We start from the raw sequence: 21,747 nt of genomic DNA on the forward strand, positions 1-21,747 counted from the left end.
AACAGTTTCTGAGGCAGACACATAAGATTTCTAACAGTGTTACCTTTGGGGAATGGGACTAGTTATTTAAAAAAAGGTAGATTTTTACTTTTTACTTTTTACTCCTACATGCTATTTAATATTTTTTGTCATAGTTTTTTTTTTTTTTTAAAGTTCAAAAAAGGTGTTTTTAGTGTATTCAGGCTACTATAACAAAATGGCACAGACTGGGTGTCTTAGAAACAACAGAAGTTATTTTTCATGGTGCTGGAGGCTGGAAGTCTGAGGTCAGGGTGCCAGCGTGGGCAGGTGAGGCTCCTCTTCTGGGGTGCAAACTGTTTGTATCCTCACGTATTGTGTGCAGAGGCTGCCAGCTCTGCAGAATCTCCTCTTTGAGAGCACTAATTCCATTTTTGGGAGCTTTGCCCTCCTGACCTAATCACCTCCCAAAGGCCCCACCCCAATGCCATTGTACTGGGGGAGAACACAAGTATTGAGATGCAGGAGAGGAGTACAAAAGTACAATAGCCCAAAAGATCCTTTCCTCCCAAGGAGGGTATCTGGGGAAACTTGGGGAACTGGAAACAACACTCTCTGTTCTGAGCTTGGGAGCTAAGATATATATTTGCATATTAGAGTTGTCTTGGGAGCTACGATATTTATTTGCATATTAGAGTTGTGAGAATTTACAGTCGAGAACCCGATCTAGTACATTTTCTACATTTTTTGTACCTATTGGCATCCTGCAGAATTAGACACCATGCCATATCAGTGTTTGAAATGGTATAAAGATTTATGAACACGTGACCTAGTTTTAGTCCAATGGCAAGTGGAAGAGAAGTGAACAGGGGGAGACGTGCCTGGTGACTTGGTGAGACTATAACACAGAGTCTCAGATTTGGGCAAACTGTGTCCAAATGCTGGGTGCACCGTCTGCACACTGGCTGATTCCTGAGGCCACCTGTAGGGTAAATGTGCAAAAAATCAGGCTTTTATACCCGCCCACCGTCTATGACCTGCACCTGTGGCCTTGCACCCACACCTATAATTATGGACACATGGACCCAGAGAGCACGGAGTGTGCACATATGTAAATGGGGACACCCATGCTGAGGGGCGAGGGGATGTAAGGATGGTGCCACTCTGAGTCGGCACAACTACAGAGAGGAGACCGCCAGAAAGATACTGAGAGGGAAAGCTGGTCTGTCCCCTGATTCAGCAGTAAAGGCCTAATAAAAATCCACCAAAGTCTCCCAAATTATCTTTTCACCTGATGATGAACCTACCCAGCCTGGGATGGTTGCAAAACACCACCCAACCTCTGAGCTCCAGTGGACTGAGATGGGAAGGGGAAAGAATGATACCTCCCTCGTCTGGGTAGTTACAGGATTTAATAAGTGCCTGGTCCCGTCATTGCTGCTCTGTGTTCATTCCTTTCTGCTCACGCTCAGCTGCATTGCTCCAGCTTCCCCTACGGTACTGCTCTGCCTTTGTTCGTGAACACCCACGCTTACAAAACAGACAGGTGACTGAGGGATCCCTCCATGTATGAAAGCCTTCATTTCAGTATTTATGGAAGGCGGCTATCAAGTAACGAGGTCTTGCATTTTCAGTGTGAAACCATTTACAAAACCATGATTTCTAGATAACCAACTTCAGGAATGTACCTCTAGTAGAATGCAAAGTTCAGACCTGGGAAACTCTTGAGAATCCTGTTTCTCTAAAACTTAGAGCCTACATGATAGAGAAATTCATTGTGTAAGTCACAATCAGATTTGCCTGCTCCAGACCATTGCATGCCCCTGAACCAGGGCAGCCCCTTGGCCTCATTTCCTGTGACAGCGTTAATGCTCTAGCACAGTGGAAACACATTTCAGGGTTAAACTTAAAAGTATGTGTTCTAAAGCACTGCTTTAGAACAAAGTAACCTTTGCATTAAGCTCTGGGAATCTAATTACCCGAGTGTTATTTGCCTTCCCAAAGTACTCATGCCTTTGCAGATCCAGTTTAAAGTTCAGGAAGTACTAACAAAAGGAATCAGAAGCAAGATCTCTCATACAGCCTCGGAAGAATCTCCCTGCCTGCGCCTGGCCTCTCCCTCCTCCTGGGTGTGCCCAGCCTGGGAAGACCAGTGAGTAACCTGCTCATTTTTTTTTTTTTATCTTGGCCCTTCCCACCCAGACAAGAGGACGGAGTGGCAGACAGGCAGGCAGACGGCTGAGAGTCCCGGTCAAGCATGCAAAGAGCTTACCTGCACCCACACCCAAGTCTTGGACCCCTCACCGCCCTCACCCCACCCCAGGAGGATTCTGAGCCCTGGTGAGGGTCTGCAGGGAACCTGCGCTCCCTGTGGTAAGGGCTGCCAGCAGTGGGGCCACTTCATTCATTTTAATTACTCTGGTGTGGGCTTTTCTTTCCCGCTGTTTCGATGGGATTTAGTCGAGATGCCATTTATTTTGTTTAGATAGGAGGGTTTCTGGTAGAATTGAAGGTGTTTTGTTTGGTTAGTTGGTTAGTTCTGAGACAAAGAAATGCCTTTTCCCAGCAGGGTTTATTAGAACTTGTAACCTGATAGCCTGCCCTTGGACCAAACTTAACATACTAATTACCTCTGGTTAGTACTACTTACCCCTTCAGCCCTAGGGGGGGAGTAGAGGGGGGGCAGGGGGTGGGAGTGGGGGCAGGGGGCAGTGGGGGGCACATAGCTTACCAAATAGGATTTGAGGAAGGGAAAGTGCTAAGGATTGTGGGCATTTTAATATCTGGGCATCTCTGACTAATTGAAAAGTAGCTTAATTGCTACCTTAGCTTTAAAAGAGATCAAGAGGACAGTTTTGTCCAAAACATAACAAGCAAATAAAAACCCTGTTTAAAAGATTGCAATAGTGAATGATAAATGCCAGAAGAGGCTTTGAGTAAAAGAGTTAAAGAGAAGCTGGCCTAATTAAACATGAACATGGAGATTTTGAATGAAATCTGTGGTGCTCTGGGTGGGGGAAAAAGTAATATTCAATGTGGGATTCATGTGGTATTTGAGGGAGAAAACTGAGATCTTTGTATGGTGTGTTGAGAACCCTTTGAGGGGAGGCTCGGAAGGCAATGGAGGAGGCTGGGAAGCAGGTTTTCTTGCGTAGGGCTGGTGCCAAGAACTTCTCCCTCAATGGCTGTGGGTGAGAGAGTAATTCAGAGCAGTCAAGCGCTGCATTGTTAACAGGCTTTTGAGTTTCAAATATTTATTCTAAACACAAGCTGTTGATTGCACTGGCATGTGAAGGAATAAAACTGCCTCTGGCTCCTGACCATGCCCAAACTTTAATACCTGAGGAGGAGTCCCACCCCAAATTCTAGGAAAGTTAAGACTATGCATAGCATCAATTTTATACTACACTGCTATAGTACATTACAGAGTGCCCTGTTTCCATAACAGCCTCGAGCCGTGACACCGTGATGACCTTATAGTGCCAAGATGATGAACTAAGGTTTTTCTAGCAGAATGCCCTCGACTGGCAGCACTTCTGTGACACACATGCTAGGTGTGCCCAGGTGTCTCTGCAGGATGCAGCGCAGGTGGTTTTCCTGGCACTGCTTTGAGGCAACTTAATGCTTCCCTGAAAAGAGCAGCCTGCACTGAGCATATCTAGGTTTATACAGCAGCAGTAAACAATAGCCCTAAAATTCAGTCTACCAACATGACACATCTGAACTTCCTGGCATGTAAGAAGGGCATAAAGTCTGCATGCGTGTGTGTTGAAGTGGAGAAGACCACAGAGTGCAAATCCTCTAGGATTGTATACCTCTCTTCAAAGCCCCAGGAAAGTACAGGATGTCATGCAGAAAGGAACTAATTCTTCATCATTGTCATTAACCATGTGCCTGTGGTGATAATGCCAGGAGCTTGCTTGCTTATAGCTTTGGCTATAAGCCTGGCTAATTAATCAAAAATGTAGATTGACAGCAGCCCCATCAGCCAGCTCATTAGACATCCAAGAAGGTCACTTATTTTGTTAGCAGGTGAGCAGGAGGAGATTGGGATGATTTTAACTAGAAATGTGAGGTTTAGGTTTGTGACTCTTCAGGGATGAATACAAAACCAGTGGATGCCACTGTGAGCTGCTCCTGGAATTGACAGCACCTTCCTGGCCCTCAAAGGCCTTTGTCCTTTGGCTGTGACACATCACAGTATAAAAGCATTACCATCCCTCCCAAATCTACTTCTCTTCCAGACGTTGGCTCAGCAGTAGAATACAGTTTGGCAGGGCATGGGCAGCACTTCCCATTGTTGGCCTGTTATATAGGTTTTCACACTTCCTAAGGTTTCTTCTTACGGTAAGTGGAAGACAATATCTTCTTGAATTTGGCTTTTCTGAGTCATCTTTATAGTAAATCTTATGCTTGTTTCATTATATATATTTTAAAGATTTATTTATTTATGAATACAAGAACTGAGGTACAGGCCAGAGGTGTGGGGGGTGAGAGGATCCACCAGAGACAGAGTGAGGAACAGAACAGGCAGATTGACTGAAACACACTGCTGAGGGGAGCAGCGGGCGAGACGGGAGAGGTCTGCTGCGCCATGTGGGTAGCTCCTTGGCTGGGGGATAGAACTCGTGCTGCGGAGGCTGCGGATAGCTTCATAGGTTGTGGCTTAACTCCTTGCACCACCAGGGAGGCCCTCATTATATATATATATATATATTATCTGTTCTTGTTGTGTAGTCTTTTAGGCAGTGCAGCGAGCCTATCAAGCAGATTGGAAACTGGCCAGACAATGGGAACCGTACCACGTGCTGATCACATCTTTGTACTGGAGCAGCGGGTACTTTGTACCTCGCTTCTGTATTCCCTCCAAGGAACCTTTAGGCATTGCCTAGTTCTGGCCAGCCCCTTCTTTGCCAGCCTGTGTTTTCTGGTTTCTGGAATTCCTTTCTCTACCACCCACTGTTGTCCCAGACCTCACAAGTAGGTGTTTAAAGAATTTGAGTGGAGCTCACTGAAAGGTCATGTTGATTTCACACAAAAACAGACAGCAGCACCTTCGTTGTAGAAATACTACAACTGCTGCTACCTGCCAGCTCGACTGCAACATCATAGAACCTGGATCAGGGAAAACAGTTGTGGATTGAGCTACTGTCTTTTCAGTACATTTCCTAAATGGCCACAGTTGTGGCAAGGGTGAGTGAAGTAGAGAAATGCCATAAAGGAGGCGTAGCCAGAGGCTGGTGGCTAAGATGTAATTAGCATCAGCCTGAAATATTCATCGAGGTCTAGCTTCCTGGCCCTCGGGGTATTTGCTGGTTTTCTGTGTTATCCTTTATCCTGTGATATTTCTGAATTGCTTATTGGTGCTCCTCATATTTTTGTTGTGGGGTCCTTTGGAGCATGTAGTCCTGATGATCATGGGTCACTGTAGGCCTGGAAGGGACTCACAGAGTTGCCCTCACAAAGCCTTATGTCATACACATCATCTTTAAAAGCTCCAAGGATACTGTAAAATAGTGCTGATAGTTAAGTAGATTGCTTTTGCTTTAGATCAAGCTGAGATCTTAAAGATTAAATAGGATGTGTTCATGTGTATCAGTAGGAGTAGAAATGAGGAATATCAGAAAAAGCTGCCACCTGAGGATTTCATTTTTGAGATTAGCATGAACACTTTGGTCTTCATGTAGAAATCACAATTGATCAGAGGTGGCAATCTCCCCACCTCCCCCATTATTTTTAATAATAGATTGCAAAAATGACCTCTTATCCCCACCCCCCCTGCTTCTCTTGTGATGTGACTTTGGCTTTGTAGCTCCTCTTATGGAGAGGTGGAGTCTGTTTCCCCAGCCCCTGAATCTGGAATTCATAACTTACCCTGGCCAATGGGATTGTAACACGGTGGTCCCCAGGAAAGGGGGAGGTTCCAGGTTCCCTGCCCCACCCAAATAGAGGGTGGAGCTGAGCAGTAAGAGAAGAAGCTGTAGAGGAGAATGAGGAAGGAAGCAGGAGGGAGCCAGGAGACCTGGAGGAGGCACATGGGGCCTAGAGACATGTGAAGAAACTGCACTTGCCTTTTGGTCGTGGACTAGGTGACACAGATGTGGGTGAGACCCATGGGGAGGTGACCATGGCAGCTTTTATCCTGATTTTGATTTTGCTCTTTTCCTTCCGGGCTTGTCTGGTTGTTTCTGACCCTTTTCTGTGGGTCCCCACTGGAAGATGCTTTAGACTTGTGGCAGTCTTTGGGGCCTTGCTCTGGGCCAATCCCATTTGGGTGGAGTTTTACCCACGAGGGGACGGATAACTTTGAGTGCTTGATTTAGAAACTAGATTCTTTGCCTTTCCTGTATTGTTTCCTAGTTGTATTAAAGTTCCTTCCCATTAAAGTCTCATGTTTTGTGTTGATGCGGTGGATGACAGAACCCATTTAGAATAGGCAGGTTTGCGGGGTTTGTGCTGCCCCTCTCCCTGCCCTGTAACAGGATGAACAGAAGCTAAAGTGTGTTTGTGTACTCCTCCCCAGCCTAGGTTCTGAGAGCCCTCTCTCACCTCTGCTGGCTTCTTTGGTATCCAGCCTTGTCACCACGTGGTCCCTCCTGAGCTCATTTGCTGTGACCCAGAGACCCTTGTCACCCCATTGGACAGCAGTCCTATATGAAACATGTGAGACAATGGTAGACCTGCAACTAATGGAGACACATGAGTGGACCCAGCAGAGAAGAGACAATCCAGACCCATGGGTTCATGAGCAATAATCAATACATATTGCTTTAAGCTGCTGAGGTTTGGAATAATTTGTTAGGCAGACAATAACTAACTGACATGTGTGATTTTCTGGAGATCGTTCTTCTGTGTTCACTTTGAGGCTATTCATGTCATCACAAATGTTTAGTGAAACTCAGAAGATATTCATCTATGAGATGGAGGAGTTCTAGTAGGTGGGGAAGGGCCCCAATTCTTTTGATCATCAACATTACTTTGAGATTTTTTTTAACAACACAGATGCCTAGGCCTGTGCCAGGGTTCAGCCAAATATATGTAGATAGAAATCTAGAAATCTGTAATTTAGAAAGCTTTGGTGATTGACTAGGTTTAAAAACTTATAACCCTATGGTTATGTCAGTTCCTTCTATCACTAAATAATATAGTGATTCCACTTTAGCTGTACTTTGGTAAATAACACTTGGCTGGTTCAGAGTTCATTGACTTAGTCTACTTCCATAAACTTTATAATCATCTTTGGGCAAAAGTACATTGACCCTGATCCTGGATGGGAGAAAGTTAACAGGAACAAATTAATGGCTGGAATTATGTTTTGTTTTTCATTCATCCCTGGGAATTTAGAATATGGTATGGAATCTATGAATAAATGCTGGCAATGTAAAGGACTCTGTGTTGGGAAACTTACAGTCTACTGGAGGAAAAAAATCAGAGCCCTGTTATCAATTTATGCATTGAAAAAGGTAAAAGGTGGTGTTTTAACTCTTAGACTGTAGGTGAATTTGACTATGGGGGTTGTCTCAGTTGCTGTAATAACGCTGCCTTACAAGGAACCACAAAATGTCAGTGTTGGGACAATCAGTTAACCTAGATTTAGAGCAGATTTAGGATTGGCTTTACATGTCCTTCATCCTCACCCTGGGACAAATGCATGTTAGCTTGCATGCATTCTTCCATGGTGATGGCAGAGACACAGCACAAGCCGCACTGAGCAAGCTTCTGATTGTGTCATTAATCTGTTAACATCTTGTTGATCAAGGTAAGTCACATGGCCAAACCCAGTATCAAAGGGCAGGAAAATACATATTTTCAGGGAGAAATTGTCAGTCATGTGGCAAGGAACATGGATACTGAGAGAGGTGAGGAATGAGGGTCCTACTAGTGATTTTTTCATAGTGGGTGAGGAGCATGTGAGGGAGTTATAAATTGTCCTGCTTTGGAAAGCTGCTGAAGCCATAGCTGGATACCAGAGCAACCAAGAGGGAGAATAGTGTCCATTTTCTTGAACTAACCTGAACCTTGTAATGTGGAAGTAGCCTCAGTCTTTGCTATGTGATCTGTCTAATGGGATTTTGAAATGAAAAGAATTCTTGCAAGTACCTCAAATGTCATAGTTACAATTAAAACTGGGGACGAGGTTTAATTGTTCAATACCCACTTCTAGGAAGGCCATTATATTGGGGGGCTGAGTCATTACTTTCAACCACACAATGTCCTTTCATTATCATTAGTTCTCAGGCAAAAACAAACAAACAAAAAAACACAAAAAAATATTTCATCTACACCAAACATTTGGGTCCTTCTTGCAAACCTAGTCCAGTGTTGCAATGGTGAAAAGAGACGGGTGAAGATCACTCCCTGATGAAACTTCTTTCCCTGATTAGTTTTGTGAAAGGCTTGTGCTTCTGCCTCTAGTGGAGATAAGAAACCAGAGTTTGAAAGTACAGTTGAGGTTCTCCAGGGCAGAAAAACCATGTTTTATGGTGTTACTGAGAATAATAATGGAATACTTTATTTCAGGTCACTGATTTGTAGGCATTGCTCATTCTGTGCCTCTGGAGCTCCATGGTGTATCTGATATACCTCTGATGAAACTGAGAGTACAAAGGATTATATGACTTCCCTGAGACCACATCTAGTGGCCAACCAAGATTAGCAACCTGCCCTCTTGGTTTTTAGCTTTTCCTTGAAAATCTGATTGATGCTGCCTTGTTTCCCAAAAAGCTTGTGAGGATATCATTACCTATATACTTCATCCTGCTAAGAAACTCCAACCTCCCCCTATTAATTCTCCAAGGGAAACAAGTCTAGCAGGAAGGTGTTCGATCATACGAGATTGCACCACAATGTAAGGCAAAGTAAGCTGGATAATAGGTCATTTCTAAATCCGATTTCCTAAGGTTCCTTTGATACTGTCTTGAAACAGATGTAAGTTGGAGTGGGGACTGTTGAAAAGTCACTCCCCAGGTCCTTATGACTGTGCTGCTTTTGTATATTTTCTGAGACTTCACCTGCCATTTCTGTTGCCTGGTGACTATTCAGCAATTGCTTCCAGCGCTTCTCCGACAAACAATGCTGTTTCTATTTTATGTGAAAGTCTACGGCCATACCACCCTGAACGCGCCCAATCTCGTCTATTTTATGTGAAAAACTGACTTGATTAAACACCTCATTTAAATCAGTGCTTTGCAGGAGGCATGATCTGATTGGTATTTTTGTCATACTAACACATGGAAACAGATAATTGTGTGATTAATGTGTATATATATATATAATCTGATTATCACAGATATGTTGTTTCCCTTCTGGTGATGTCTTTACTGAAAACTGATGCTACATCATATCGATGGTACATAAAATATCTGAGCAATGATTTAATATCATCCTTTTGCTCAACACCAAGAGCTATGTCTGCATGTTTACCACAGAAAACCTATGAGCTGGCATAACAGAATCTGAACAAATAGTTTTGGGTGAATGAATAAATAGGTGAATGTTAGGATGACAACATTCAGCTCCTAAGGAAATTTTTGATATCTTACCTGGTGTTTCTGCTTCTGAGGAAGGGCACTGATGGGTTAATATTTTCTCCCGGAGCTGCAGGGATTTGGATGTGGATCTCAGCTGGGAGCTGCTGGAATCACATTCTTTCTGCTACTATAGCAACAGGTTGAGAATTCTGCGGGCATTGTCGCCTGCCTGTGTTGGAAATGTCCACACTCAAACGACTTCATTGTCTGGGAACAACTTTTTTTTTTCCTATGATGTTTCCACGAAGCATCTTCTTTCAGAGACAAAGAGGCTCACACAAAGCAGGAGCTAAGAATCATCAAAGTGGCAGAGTGAGATCTTATTTAGGTTGGAGGGACATTTCCAGTCTTTCGTCCCCTAAGAGGTGTGAGGTGGGGAAGGAATGGAGGTTTGATCTGTAATCAATAGCACCATTTTCTCCCTTCTTAACAGGCCTCTCTTCTCAGAGACATCCCCTGGCAATATTGGAAAATGTTCTCTTACCATCATTGCTTAACAAATAGAGTTAAACTCTTGCATTATTAACCAGATTCCCTTCTAAGTCTGCAGATACTAGAATGAACGAGAATGTAGAATCCCCTTTTCACTTACCTGCCTTTCTGATCAACTCTACCTGCATTGTTTACTGGGACATGCTAAGGTGGATGAGAAGTAGAGGGTTATTTTTTCACTTGATGTCACAGTATTAGAAAGAGAAGAGAGGAAATGGTGGCACCCCAGAGATTAGCTGCTCAGACAGCACTAACTTCCAGGGGTTTCCCAGGCCCTTAACACTCTCAACCTGTTTCTGAGGTCTGTGCCTTGCGTCACGCCAGATGGGGTGATGATAGAACGTAGGGCTGCTTGTAGCTCTTACCCAGCTAATGGATGAAATCTATAGACCCGTAAAGCGCACTTTGGATTTATTATCACATCGCCACAGTATTGTTATGACTTCTATATCTTGTTTCCATTTTGCACACAGACAAAAGGGAAATTGGCCTGCTTCACTCTTTGTTCTGTAGCAAGCCTTTCTCCAGAGCAGTACTGAGTTCTTTTACTAAATGTCCAATTTTTAAAAACTTTTATCGCCAACCCATTACCTACCATTTGAATATGGGATAATCCCTTGACCTTTATGTCTCAGGATCCCGTGATCACCATCCTGTGTCTGCTGGGACTACCACAACTGCTCTTCCAGTGGTGAGAGTCCAAAGAGCTCTGGGCTGGGAGCCAGGAGCCTGATTTGGGGTATCTAGTCCTAGTGAAAGGGTCGTGGGCAGCTCATATGGGAATTTTCATCCCACACTGTATAAAACGAAAGACTTGGATGACATTTCTAGGATTTCGCTCACATCTTTTGCACACAGTAGAGGTGACGTGCCAGTTGTTTTAAAAGTAGAAAGGGCATTGCTTTGTTGACTGGCTTGTAATTTGCAAGGCACTAGGAGACTCTGAGGTGTTGCCATTTGCCTCGACCTCCTCAGGCTTCAGGTCTCTCTCTTGGGGTTTTTTAAAATCAAGTTTTCTTCTTGCCCATGATCTGAGGGCTCTGTGAGCACACACCCAATCTGTTTTGTTCACCATTGATTCTGGGTGTAAGTGCCTCTTGATAGATATTCCTGGAATGACAGGGGGCACTATATTAGGTCTCATGGAGAGTGCAAAGATGATGGAATCATAGTCTCCACCCTCAAGGATCTTTATATTTATTGCCCTGTTCCTCTTCCACACCCCACACCCAAAATATGCTTCGGGGACTTAAAACAAAACAACCCTGGGTTCTTTTGATCTGATCACTAGATAGGTTTAAATTTTCCATGATTGGACTGACTGGTCTTTTGTGACAGAATCCATAAAATGAAGCAAGGCCCTGGAAGAATTATGGAAGATAGAATCAACAGTGGAAGTAGCAGAACAAAAAAGGAAAAAGAGAGAGAGAGAGGAAAAGAGAACAGAGGAAGAGGGAGGGAAGGGAGGCAGAGAGGCAAGGAGAGTGAACACCTGAGACTGTCTTTTTAATTAATTTGCCAATAAGTAAAGGTCCTTTTTTCTTTTTCCCTTTTTTGACTGCCAGACTTTACAGGCGAGGATGTTATTCTTAAACAGAATTCTTACATCAAGTGTTGAATAATGGCACAAGGAGTTTGCTATCAGAATTTACACAAAAGGTTCAGCAGACTGGACTCCAGAAATCTTTTTTGCTTTCAAAAACCAGAAAGGTCCCATTTTCCAAAAGGATTGACAGGTTCCTCTAGACCAGTCCAGTTATGGCAATGGCATCACGAGCCCAAGAGCTAGCCACTGAACGTTGAACATTAAGGGGCAATTTGACTTTAAACAGCAAGTTCTAGTCTAGATGCTAGGAGGGCTGAGCAAGAATTCCTTAGGCTGGGAGTATGATAGATGCACATCAGCCAGGTATAGGAGGTATGGCTCAAGCACACAGGTAGTTCAGATGGGTAAAGTTTCTCTTCTGGTCCCTCTCCCTGGAGATTTCATCTCTGATGACAAAGGACAGCCTTTTTCTGTGTAACTGTTGCTGCTTTCCTTTCTTACCAGCACCCACAAACACAGAGGGTGTCTGTCACCAGCCTTTAATGCCTGGACCAGTCAAGGAGCTTAAGTCCCAGCCTGCCTGTCCATATCCCTCCCAAAGCCATTTCAGGAAGAGAAGAATGACTACAACAATTACATAATCTCTTTATGGGAAGAAAAGAATTTTAGCTAAGAATTCAAGGTGTGCCTGTGGGCTATGCCCTTAGACTGCATAAATGCTGTGTGTGCACATACACACACTCACACATACACACTAACATACACGTACATCTATTCTGTGTATTCACTTACTTACATGGAGACAGTGTGCTGTGCCATATTGGCGAAAGACCAAGAAATAACTGTGTCTGGTTGACAAGTAGCCAAGCCAAAAGGCTCTCACTGAGCAATATTAATCGGCCACTTCTTCATTTACCAAAGTACACACAACAGTGATAATAAGTGGGAATTGGATGCTATTTTAGTCCTCTGACTGGTTCCAGAAAGTTCAGCTTTAGGCAACCTCTTGGTTTCTTAGGAATTTGCCTCTTTCCTGACCTGTCAGGAATAAATTATATTTCAACAAAATTCTTTACGTAGAAAATCCTTTTGTTTTTTTTTCTTTCCAGTGGCAAAGCCTCTTTTAAATCTCAAGTCTGCTACTTCCTAACTACATTTTTGGGCATGTTATTAAATGTCTTTGTGCCTTCAGTTTATAAGGTATTAAAAATTTCTCTCATAGGAGTCTTGTAAGAAACAATTAAGATAAAAGAAGAAAAACAAGTTTTTTGCAAAGTTCCTGGCACATAATTGAATTAAAAAAATTTTAATTGTTACTGTTTTTAATAAAATGAAAACATAGTTCAACCATTTCTTTTCTCCATTGCCCATCTTCAATTAGAAGCAGCCCTTGTCATTTGGTATTTCTTAAATTCTGTTCTGATGTGGGAAGAGGAAAGCAGAGTTAGGTAGACTAGAATAGGGTGAAGAAGACTTGTGCCCTGTGTAGTCCATCGCTCTTCTCAGCACAACATACTGGTTCCTTACCTGTTGATATCTGGATGTAAAACCAGGTACAATACAGAGAGGAATACAGAGTCAGCTCCATTTTCCCAGAAGTGGCAATCAAAGTTCCAGGCTCACTTTCCTATATGCACATGCCACTTAGCTCAAATGCCAGCCAAACCTATCATTTATCTATGTATATCTTATAATTTTAAATAAAACCAAAAATTCTTAAGGATGATTATCCTTGAGAAGATATTTTCATAAATATCCAAGTCTTGTCCCTCTGCAGGTCTGACCCTTTCTTGGGGTTGCAGAGCTGGAAGATGAGGTTCCACTACTAAATATTCTTGCAATCAATCCCTGGCACCATGTAAGGAGCGCAGAAGCCTGAGTCTGTTTTGATCACGCCTGTATCTAAGGGCAGAGTTGGTGGGGGAGTTGACCTTCAGGAGGGAAAAAACAGGAACTCCTCATTCTGTCATCACTGCTTCTCTTGCACACTGGACAGATGTGTATTTCCTATGGAGAGTCAGGGAAAATGTGTCAAAGACAGGAAGCGGCTGGGTCAAGGTGTCACTATCCTGTTTGAGAATCCTGCACCAGATGACCGCCTTTACACTTCCAAACAATGACACTCAAATAGTTTTATTCCATGGTCACTTGGGAAAAGCAATAAACCATGAGAACACATATGGAGGGCCCTGAATTAGGGCTGGAATACTTGTTCTTCCAGCACTTGGAGAATTCATTTAAGTGTTGGCTCTTAATTTCCATATCTGTATTAGATGGTCCTGAATTTATCCTATCTGTAAACTCCTATGATTTATATTTATTCTTCTAACTTTGGTGTGTGTGTGTGTGTGTGTGAAGGCTTTCACCAGAATGAATTAAGAATATGGCATTGCTATTAAAGCCTGTCCAGATCCCCACTTATATGTGGTTTGGGGTTGCTATGCGTCTCATGAAGCCAAGTGAAGACAAAGCTGTCTTCTCTAAAAAGCCTCCTACATGTTGGTTTTGGTATCTTCATTTTTCCCTGAAGCTAAAGCCCCTCTCTTGACATGGTCTCCTTCCCTTTCCATGCTAAGGGTGGATTCAGAACTATAGCCTGAGTGAGTGCCCAGGCCTTGTCCAATACCAGGAGGGACACTTGTGAACAATAGCCCCACCTTTAGTCCATGGGCTCTGTGGTTGTGTTTTGCTGGGACAGGGTCCTTTTAAAAGTAACTTCTGGGTGTGAGCTGGATTGCGTGAATCCAAAGACAGTGTAAGTCTTGACATTCACTAATGACAGTGCCCGTGCCCAGAACTCGTAAACTTCTGTATGGGAAGGTCTTTCATATCCAATTTATGTTCAGCCAACAGAAGCCATTCTCCTTCTTTACTCATAACAACAAAAGCAAGTATAATAGATGCAATATGTCATATACCAGCCACAGCTGTCAGACTGTTAGCCCCTTCTCAAGCATGAAGGAACTGAGGCTCAAATGGACCATCTTGTGTTTGAGATGAGACATCAGCCAGTTAGAACCTAGATTTCTCTAAATCAAAGTTCATGCTTTTATGTATACTGTATACTACCTTGTTTTAAAAGGCATTATCCCCTTTTAAAACAAAATAAATTTATAGAAATTTACTCATCAGCTTTGATTTCAAGTGAGTTTTGACTGTTGTGAGAAAGTCCCTGAGGGAATGAAGACCAGGAGAAGAACAATGCAGGGGTCTGGAAAAAAAAAAGTGTCTTATGAAAGACCTAGACCAGAAATGCCTAATATAAAGGCATCATTGCAAGAATACAAGTATGACTCACCAGCTTACACTTACCTAGAGGTATAACTTTTTTTTAAAATCTCTTTTGTTAATGTTGGCCTGTGTTTATATTTGTGAAACATGAAGTGTCTGTAAGAGTGATCGTTGAGATGATTCCCCAAACACCTTCCAGTTATAATAGTGTTGTTTTTTTTTTTTTTAAAAAGATTTATTTATTTATGCGTACAAGAACTGGAGTACAGACCAGAGGCAGGGGGTGGGGATGAGAGAATTCACGAGAGACAGAGTGGGGACCAGAACAAGCGCATCTACTAAAATACACTGCTGAGGGGAGCAGTGGGTGAGACTGGAGAGGTCTGCTGCGTCATGTGGGTCAGCTCCCTGGCCAGGAATCAAACTCATGCTGCAGTGGCTGAGCATAGCTTGATAGTGCTGTTTCTTTAACCTCTGCATCACCAAGGGAGGCCCCTTAGTAGTCAGTGTTTTTGTGGATTGTCACCCCTCCTGTTGACTATTTAAGATTAATTTGATTTTTAGAAGTACTCCTTATTTAAACAGTATTCTGCCCAAAGTAGTATTTACTCTTCCATTTTAATTATCTGTGCTCATTATTTTTGCCACAAGCTAAAATAGATAATAATTATCATGCTTAAGCACAACTACAGAGCTCTCTTTGCTTGATAAGGGGTTAATGCCATATGGTACCTTTCTATTTTCTGCTTCAATGGAAAATGTCCAGTTTTTGCTAAATTTTCTTATCTTTATTTCCCTAGGAGCTAGTGAATTAAATGTGCCATTGTTTTTCCCCTAATGTGTTGGGCGTCAAGGCAGAACCATCTCTGGGATGTCAAGAAGCTCATAGTTCTAAAAAATTATACTCAAGTCACGAAAGGATGAGGACTGAGTTTCAAGAAAGTGAAATTTCTGGTTTGAACAGTATGACTGTTCAAGCTGCACAACTGTGTTTAGTGCTGTATATAAAAATAGAGAGAAATGTCAATATGGGAAGAGCAAGTGAAGGGATCCTTAGGATTCTTTGACTGTCGATGACAGAAATAGACTCCGGCTAATTAGAAATAAAAAGCATTTATTGAAAGGATATCGTGGGGCATGGGGTGGGGAGTGTATGCACAGAATTGAAGGGAAAATTGAGCAATTAAGTTGAAAGGTTAGAAAGGGCAGGAGTTAGAACAACTTTGGGGCTGCTGGCAAGCATTCGAAGATGGTTTCTTCTAGTGCTCCCACCTTCATAGATGAATGACCACCATTTTCAGTTTCATTTTCCTAAAGAGTCAAATTTCAGAGGAAAACTTTGTGGGAGCTTAGTTTGGCTTCTTTTGGGTGGCACCCTCTCTCCTTGCCCGGCCCTTTGGGTCCTGTGAACCTCTTACTTGTGTTTCATGCCAGGAGACTTCCTGGGATCCGTGCTCCTGGTGGCTCTGCTTTGGTCCTTGACTGCTAGGCTTTAGGCCCTGCCTGTTTGCCCAAGAGGGGGTGATTGATTTTGGAGCTTGCTCAGGAGTCTTTCTCTCCCCCACTGTTCCCTTTGAAATCTCCAATTAAAAATATTTGTGCACACTAGGGTTTTATTATTTTGCTTTTATACACATGGGTAGGCATGAACTCTTAGAAAAGCAACTTGGGTTTTCCTGTGAACACTTTGGGTTCTCTGGCTGCCCCTTAGTTTTGCATTATATCAGCACTAGCAATGATTATTCAAATCTGGAAGTTAGCAACTGTCCATCAATACCAGAATGGGTAAATCATGGCACACAAAATTGTGTATTGAATAAAATACAAAAATATAAATTAACACACTGCTTGCAACAAACGATTGAGTGTCAGGAATATAAAGAAGAAATACTGTATGATTTTATTTATATAAAATTGAAAAACAGGGGCCTCCCTGGTGGTGCAAGGGGTTAAGTCTCAGCACTCTGAAGCTATCCACAGCCACTGCAGCACGAGTTCGATCCCCGGCCAGGGAGCTAACCCCACATGACACAACAGACCTCTCCTGTCTTGCCTGCTGCTCCCCTCAGCAGTCGATCTGCCTGCTCTGTTCCCCACTCTGTCTCTGTTCCCCACTCTGTCTCTGGTGAATCCTCTCACCCTCCCTCACCTCTGGCCTACACCCCAGCTCTTGCATGCATACATAGATAAATCTTTAAAAAATATATAAAATTGAAAAACTAGGAGTCAGGGCAGAAGACACCCTGGCAGGTGGACAGTGACTGGGATGGGCACATACATGTTCTGTCTCATAATGTTGGTGTGAGTTTCCCAGGTGCCTTCACTTTGGAAAGATTTTCTTGAGCTTTATTATTTTTTTTTATATTTTATTTATTTATTTATTCATTCATTTATTCATTTATACAAGCACTGGGTACAGTCAGAAGCGCGGGAGGGTGAGAGAATTCATCAGAGCCAGAGCGGGGAGCAGAGCAGGCAGAAGGACCGAAGTACACTGCTGAGGGGAGCAGCGGGCGGCAGAAGAGGTCTGCGCACCATGTGGGACCCTCCTCCGGAGGCCGGGGAGCAGCCGGGGATCGAACCGGTGCTGCAGAGGCTGCGGGCGGCTTCGCAACCCAGCGCTCAACCGCTGCGCCACCGGGGAGGCCCTTTTCTTGAGCTTTAAATGAGGGGTTTTTGTTTTTCTCTATGAGCATTTTCTATTTTAATTAAAAAGTTTATAAAAAGAGAGCAAACTAATGAGATAATGGCTATAAAAGCAATCCATGCAGAGCCTGTAGTAACAGTGCCTGGGTTGGGATCCTGACTACTCCTCCCCATGACCTTGAGGAAGTGACTCAGTCTCCATGCCTCACTTTGTCATTTGTAAAAGGGAGATAATGGCAGCACCAATGTCATTGAAGACAGGGTTCAATGAGGTACCCCAAGTAGAGTGCTTAAAACAGTGTCAGATATACAGGAAGCATAAAGTAAGTGCAGATATGCATGTTATGGAGTAATCACTCCCTACTAAATGTGCCAGGGAAATGCAAAGATGTGTAAAATCCTGACCTCAAGGAGTTTATAGTCATAATTAGAAAGATAAGATGTATTGATCCACATAGTTGTATTGAAAGTATCGAATAATTCCAAGAGCAAAACTTTGGGATCCAATACAAGGAGAGATTTCTGTAGGTCAATATCTGGTGAAAGTTCATAGAGTTGTAAGAAGTCAGAATAATGCTGACCCCTGGTGGGGGAGTGATAGGTAAGGAGTGTGAGGGGCTTGTTTTTTTATCTGGGTGCTGGCTATACACATGCCCAGCTTGTGAAAATTTAGGGTGCTACCCCTATGTTTATAGCAGCACTATTTACAATAGCTAAGCTTTGGAAACAGCCCAAATGCCCAAAAATAGATGACTGGATCAAGAAGATGTGGTACATATATACCATGGAATATTACTCAGCATTCAAAAAAGATAAACACATGCAATTTGCAGCAACATGGATGGCGCTGGAAGGGATCATGCTCAGTGAAATAAGCCAGAAAGAAAAATACCGGATGGTCTCACTCATAGCAGGAATCTAGAAAACTTAAATAAGGGACCAGGAAAATGAATATAAGAAAGTGAAAATCAAAATCAACAAAAAACTATGAACCAGAGACACTTTTTGGGGGGTGGGGGGTGGGAGGGGAGGGATTGGGGTCAGAATGGGGGGTTTGCAATTGTATGGGGGAATATAAAAATAAAATTTATTATTTAAAAAAAAATTTAGGGTGCTATATATAACTTAGGAGCAGTTTTCTGTAGGTGTGTTATATTTCAAGTGGATGGAAAGGACACTGGTTTTGAAATCTGGCTACTTCATCTCTGTGAATTTCATTTTCTTCACCTATAAACTATAAGTAACCCTCCCTAGGATGAATGAAGCAGGAGGTGTATGTGTGTTAAATGCTAGTCCAGGTTGGGACAGTAAAATATTTCATGCTTCGGATCAACTTACTGGGATAGAAGCTGACAAGCTGGGCAGATCTTTGTTAAGATTTGGACCCTCAGACCTCCCTGGTAGCGCAAAGGGTTAAGATGCAGGAGTTCAATCCCCAGCCCACCAGGAAGGTGACCCTCGTAGCACAGCAGACCTCTCCTGATTCACCCTCTGCTCCCCTCAGCAGTGTATTTCAGTCAGTCTGCCTGTTCTGTTCCCCGCTCTGTCTCTGGTGAATCCTCTCACCAACCACACCTCTGGCCTGTACCCCAGTTCTTGTATGCATAAATAAAATAAATCTTTTTAAAAAATTTGGACCCTCTCTAGGGTTCATTGCTTGATTGGGGTCCTTATTGGTGTGAATGGAACATGTCAGGTGTGTTGCTGGGGTGGCGCGGTGCCTCAACCATGGGAACAAAGGGCACTTCTGCTTATCTGGACCACTCCATTGGTTTGCTTTTCCTGTGCATAGTCACAGCCACAGGGCGGGGTCCAGACGACGTACACTCAGAAATATCTATAATATTTTTATGTTAGCTCTGATGGAGCAGGTAGTAATGATTGAAATAAAAAGTAAAATGAAACATAGGCCCTGCTTACTTGTTAAACACAGATATAAGCCTAGTAAATCAATAAAACAAATACCATTTTATTTCTGGAAAAAAAAATAGACCTTGCCTTCAAATGCCTTGTTAGCTTAGGAATACGATATCCAGTTCTCTTTCACTCTCCTGATATCTTCCACTTACCTAATAAATATTCTCTTATATCCTTACTCTATCTCTCTCTGTGTTTCTCTGTCTCTCTCTGTCTCTCTCTCCCTCTCTCTCCCTCTCCCCATGCCCCTCCCGCTCCCCTCTCCCTCCCCACCCCCACATCCCTTCAGGCTAAAAGCCACTTAACTGTGGCCTTTATTCAATAAAAGAAGTCTCTTGGCATAGATCTTCTCCCTGGCTTCCCAAACATATACATGGCAGTGCCTTACATTAATTATGATAGCAGAAATAATCATTTACTAGGTGTTTATTAAATGCAAAGCACTATGCCAGGCACTGCCAACATCTGTACCTCTCATATCATCCTGCAGGGCATCATTATCCCATTTTATAGGTAAGGGACCTGAGAGTTGAAGAGCTTAAACAATTTGTCCAGCATCAGCCACAGCCTGTCTGTGGCTCAGTGCAAGCCTGCTATGTCTCCACGTGGAGAGAGTGTGTCCCTGCAGTGCATGTTTGTGTGTGTGTGTGTGTGTGTGTGTTTGTATGCTTTGATGATTAAATATGTGAACACCACCTACATCAGTTTGTGGGTCATCTGGTCAACTATGCACGTTGAACCCTGTGGTTAGGAGAGGAAAGGCTGGCACCACAGTCACTTGGTGTGATTGATTATTCTGGTTTGACTGGAAATGGCAATAGAAAGCCAGTCAGCCTTGCAAATAACTCCCAAGCAGTACTAACTTTCTGGGCCTTTAGAAGCAACACAGAGTCTATTCCATTATCTATATTAAAATCTTGGGTGTAGGCAATACATGAAGAGCCTCTGTTTATTGAGAAAGTTCTGCCATTTGGTTCTATCCTACAAGGCTGCCTCTCACATGAATACTTATTGCTAGCTTCTGTTCTAGAAAGTCATAGACCTATGGTAGAGCAGCGGATGCAGATTAAGTTGAGCAGCTCTGGGAGATAGGTATAGAGGAGGCAGCTGATAGAACGCCTGCTTCTGAATGATTTTGTACAAGGCGACACTGCAAATGGCTCCTAATCCCACTGGCCTGAATGTTTTGGGGTCCTGGCCTCTACCCTTCTAAAAGCCACTCAAACTAAGAGAGCCACTTCTATTTAATCCACAGTGTTGTGTTTCAAAATGGGGCTTAGGCAGGTTCAAATGGGAGGGAGGTCAAAAGCCAGCCAATTATTCTCAGTTTAGGATCTAGTCTTAAACCAGACCAAATGTTAATCATGTTCTTATATAGAGAGGTGCTGGTGAGCCTTACTGGAAATGGACACAAATTTCCAAATTGGCCTATATGTTGACAATGTGACTAACGCCAGTTATTGTTCAAAAACTAATCTACATGTAAATTGATTTTTTTCTGTATGTGTCTAGATCTTTACAGGTATTATTTCTTATTCCCACACCAATGATAACTACATTTCATAAACATGAACACTCAGTGGGCATCCCCACCTGGTGTATTTAGTTCCAACTCTTGAACTTTTCCACTTTTCCTCTGTTTGGCTTCAACCAACTCAGAATTATCAGTCCTTTTCTTTCTTGACTTCACATAGCATGTTGTGTATACCTGTAAGTGCATTCTGTGTTGTAATTGCTTTTACTGCTTTGTAACTGGTCATTTATTTCCCTCTTTCTTCTGCTAGACTCTGACTTTTAAAGGCCATGGCGGTGTCTTAGTAATTTTTTAATGTTAAGCCTGTCACAGTACCTGGCACGGGTGTGTAGTAGAAGGCAAATCTCATGTCTACCTTTGCAAACATAATATTCTCAGCATATGGCATGCTGTCTGGCAGCAAACAGTTTATGCTTAGCAAATGATAAATGAGTTAATGAATGAATAAATATAACCCTTGATATTCTTTTTCTGCTCTGAATGTTTTTCATTATTAAAATTGAGGGTTGATAGCATCTACGTTTTGGGGTTGGTAGTGTGGAATTAAGTGAATGAATCAAACCAGGATGAGTGATGGTGTGATAGTGACTTGAGATTCAGATCTTGGTTTAAGATTCATCATATTGCTGTAGTATAAAGAAATTAATATAGGCTTATTGTTATAGTGGTAATCTGTTACTGAATATGATACAATTTGCATATCTATTCTCCTATTAATGGTTATGCGGGGTGTTTCCAGTTTTTTACTATATATAAGTAAAGCTTTGAATGTTCTTGAAGAATCTATCGTGAACGCATTTTTCATTTCTTTAGCACACAAACATAGGAATAAAATTTCCAGATCATTAAAGTAGATAAGTGCTTAAATTTATTAGAGACTGCCCAAATTAATT

General features: G+C 42.6%; 1 protein-coding gene across 4 annotated transcripts in view; it reads left to right on the forward strand.

Annotated features, from left to right (window-relative positions):
* Window positions 1-21,747, forward strand: part of STON2 (stonin 2) — a gene marked incomplete at both ends in the record, with an annotated part of 99,905 nt that overhangs the window by 50,944 nt on the left and 27,214 nt on the right. For 2 of the 4 annotated variants that reach the window (XM_084239577.1, XM_084239578.1), the window contains one exon: window positions 2,161-2,331. The exons of the other annotated variants lie outside the window; for them this stretch is intronic. In XM_084239577.1, the coding sequence (XP_084095703.1) occupies window positions 2,161-2,331 (171 nt within the window). The remainder of the gene's footprint in view (window positions 1-2,160; window positions 2,332-21,747) is intronic. 4 annotated transcript variants of the gene reach the window in all.

The sequence above is a fragment of the Talpa europaea genome, assembly GCF_964194135.1.
Source record: "Talpa europaea genome assembly, chromosome: 8".
NCBI lineage: Eukaryota > Metazoa > Chordata > Mammalia > Eulipotyphla > Talpidae > Talpa > Talpa europaea.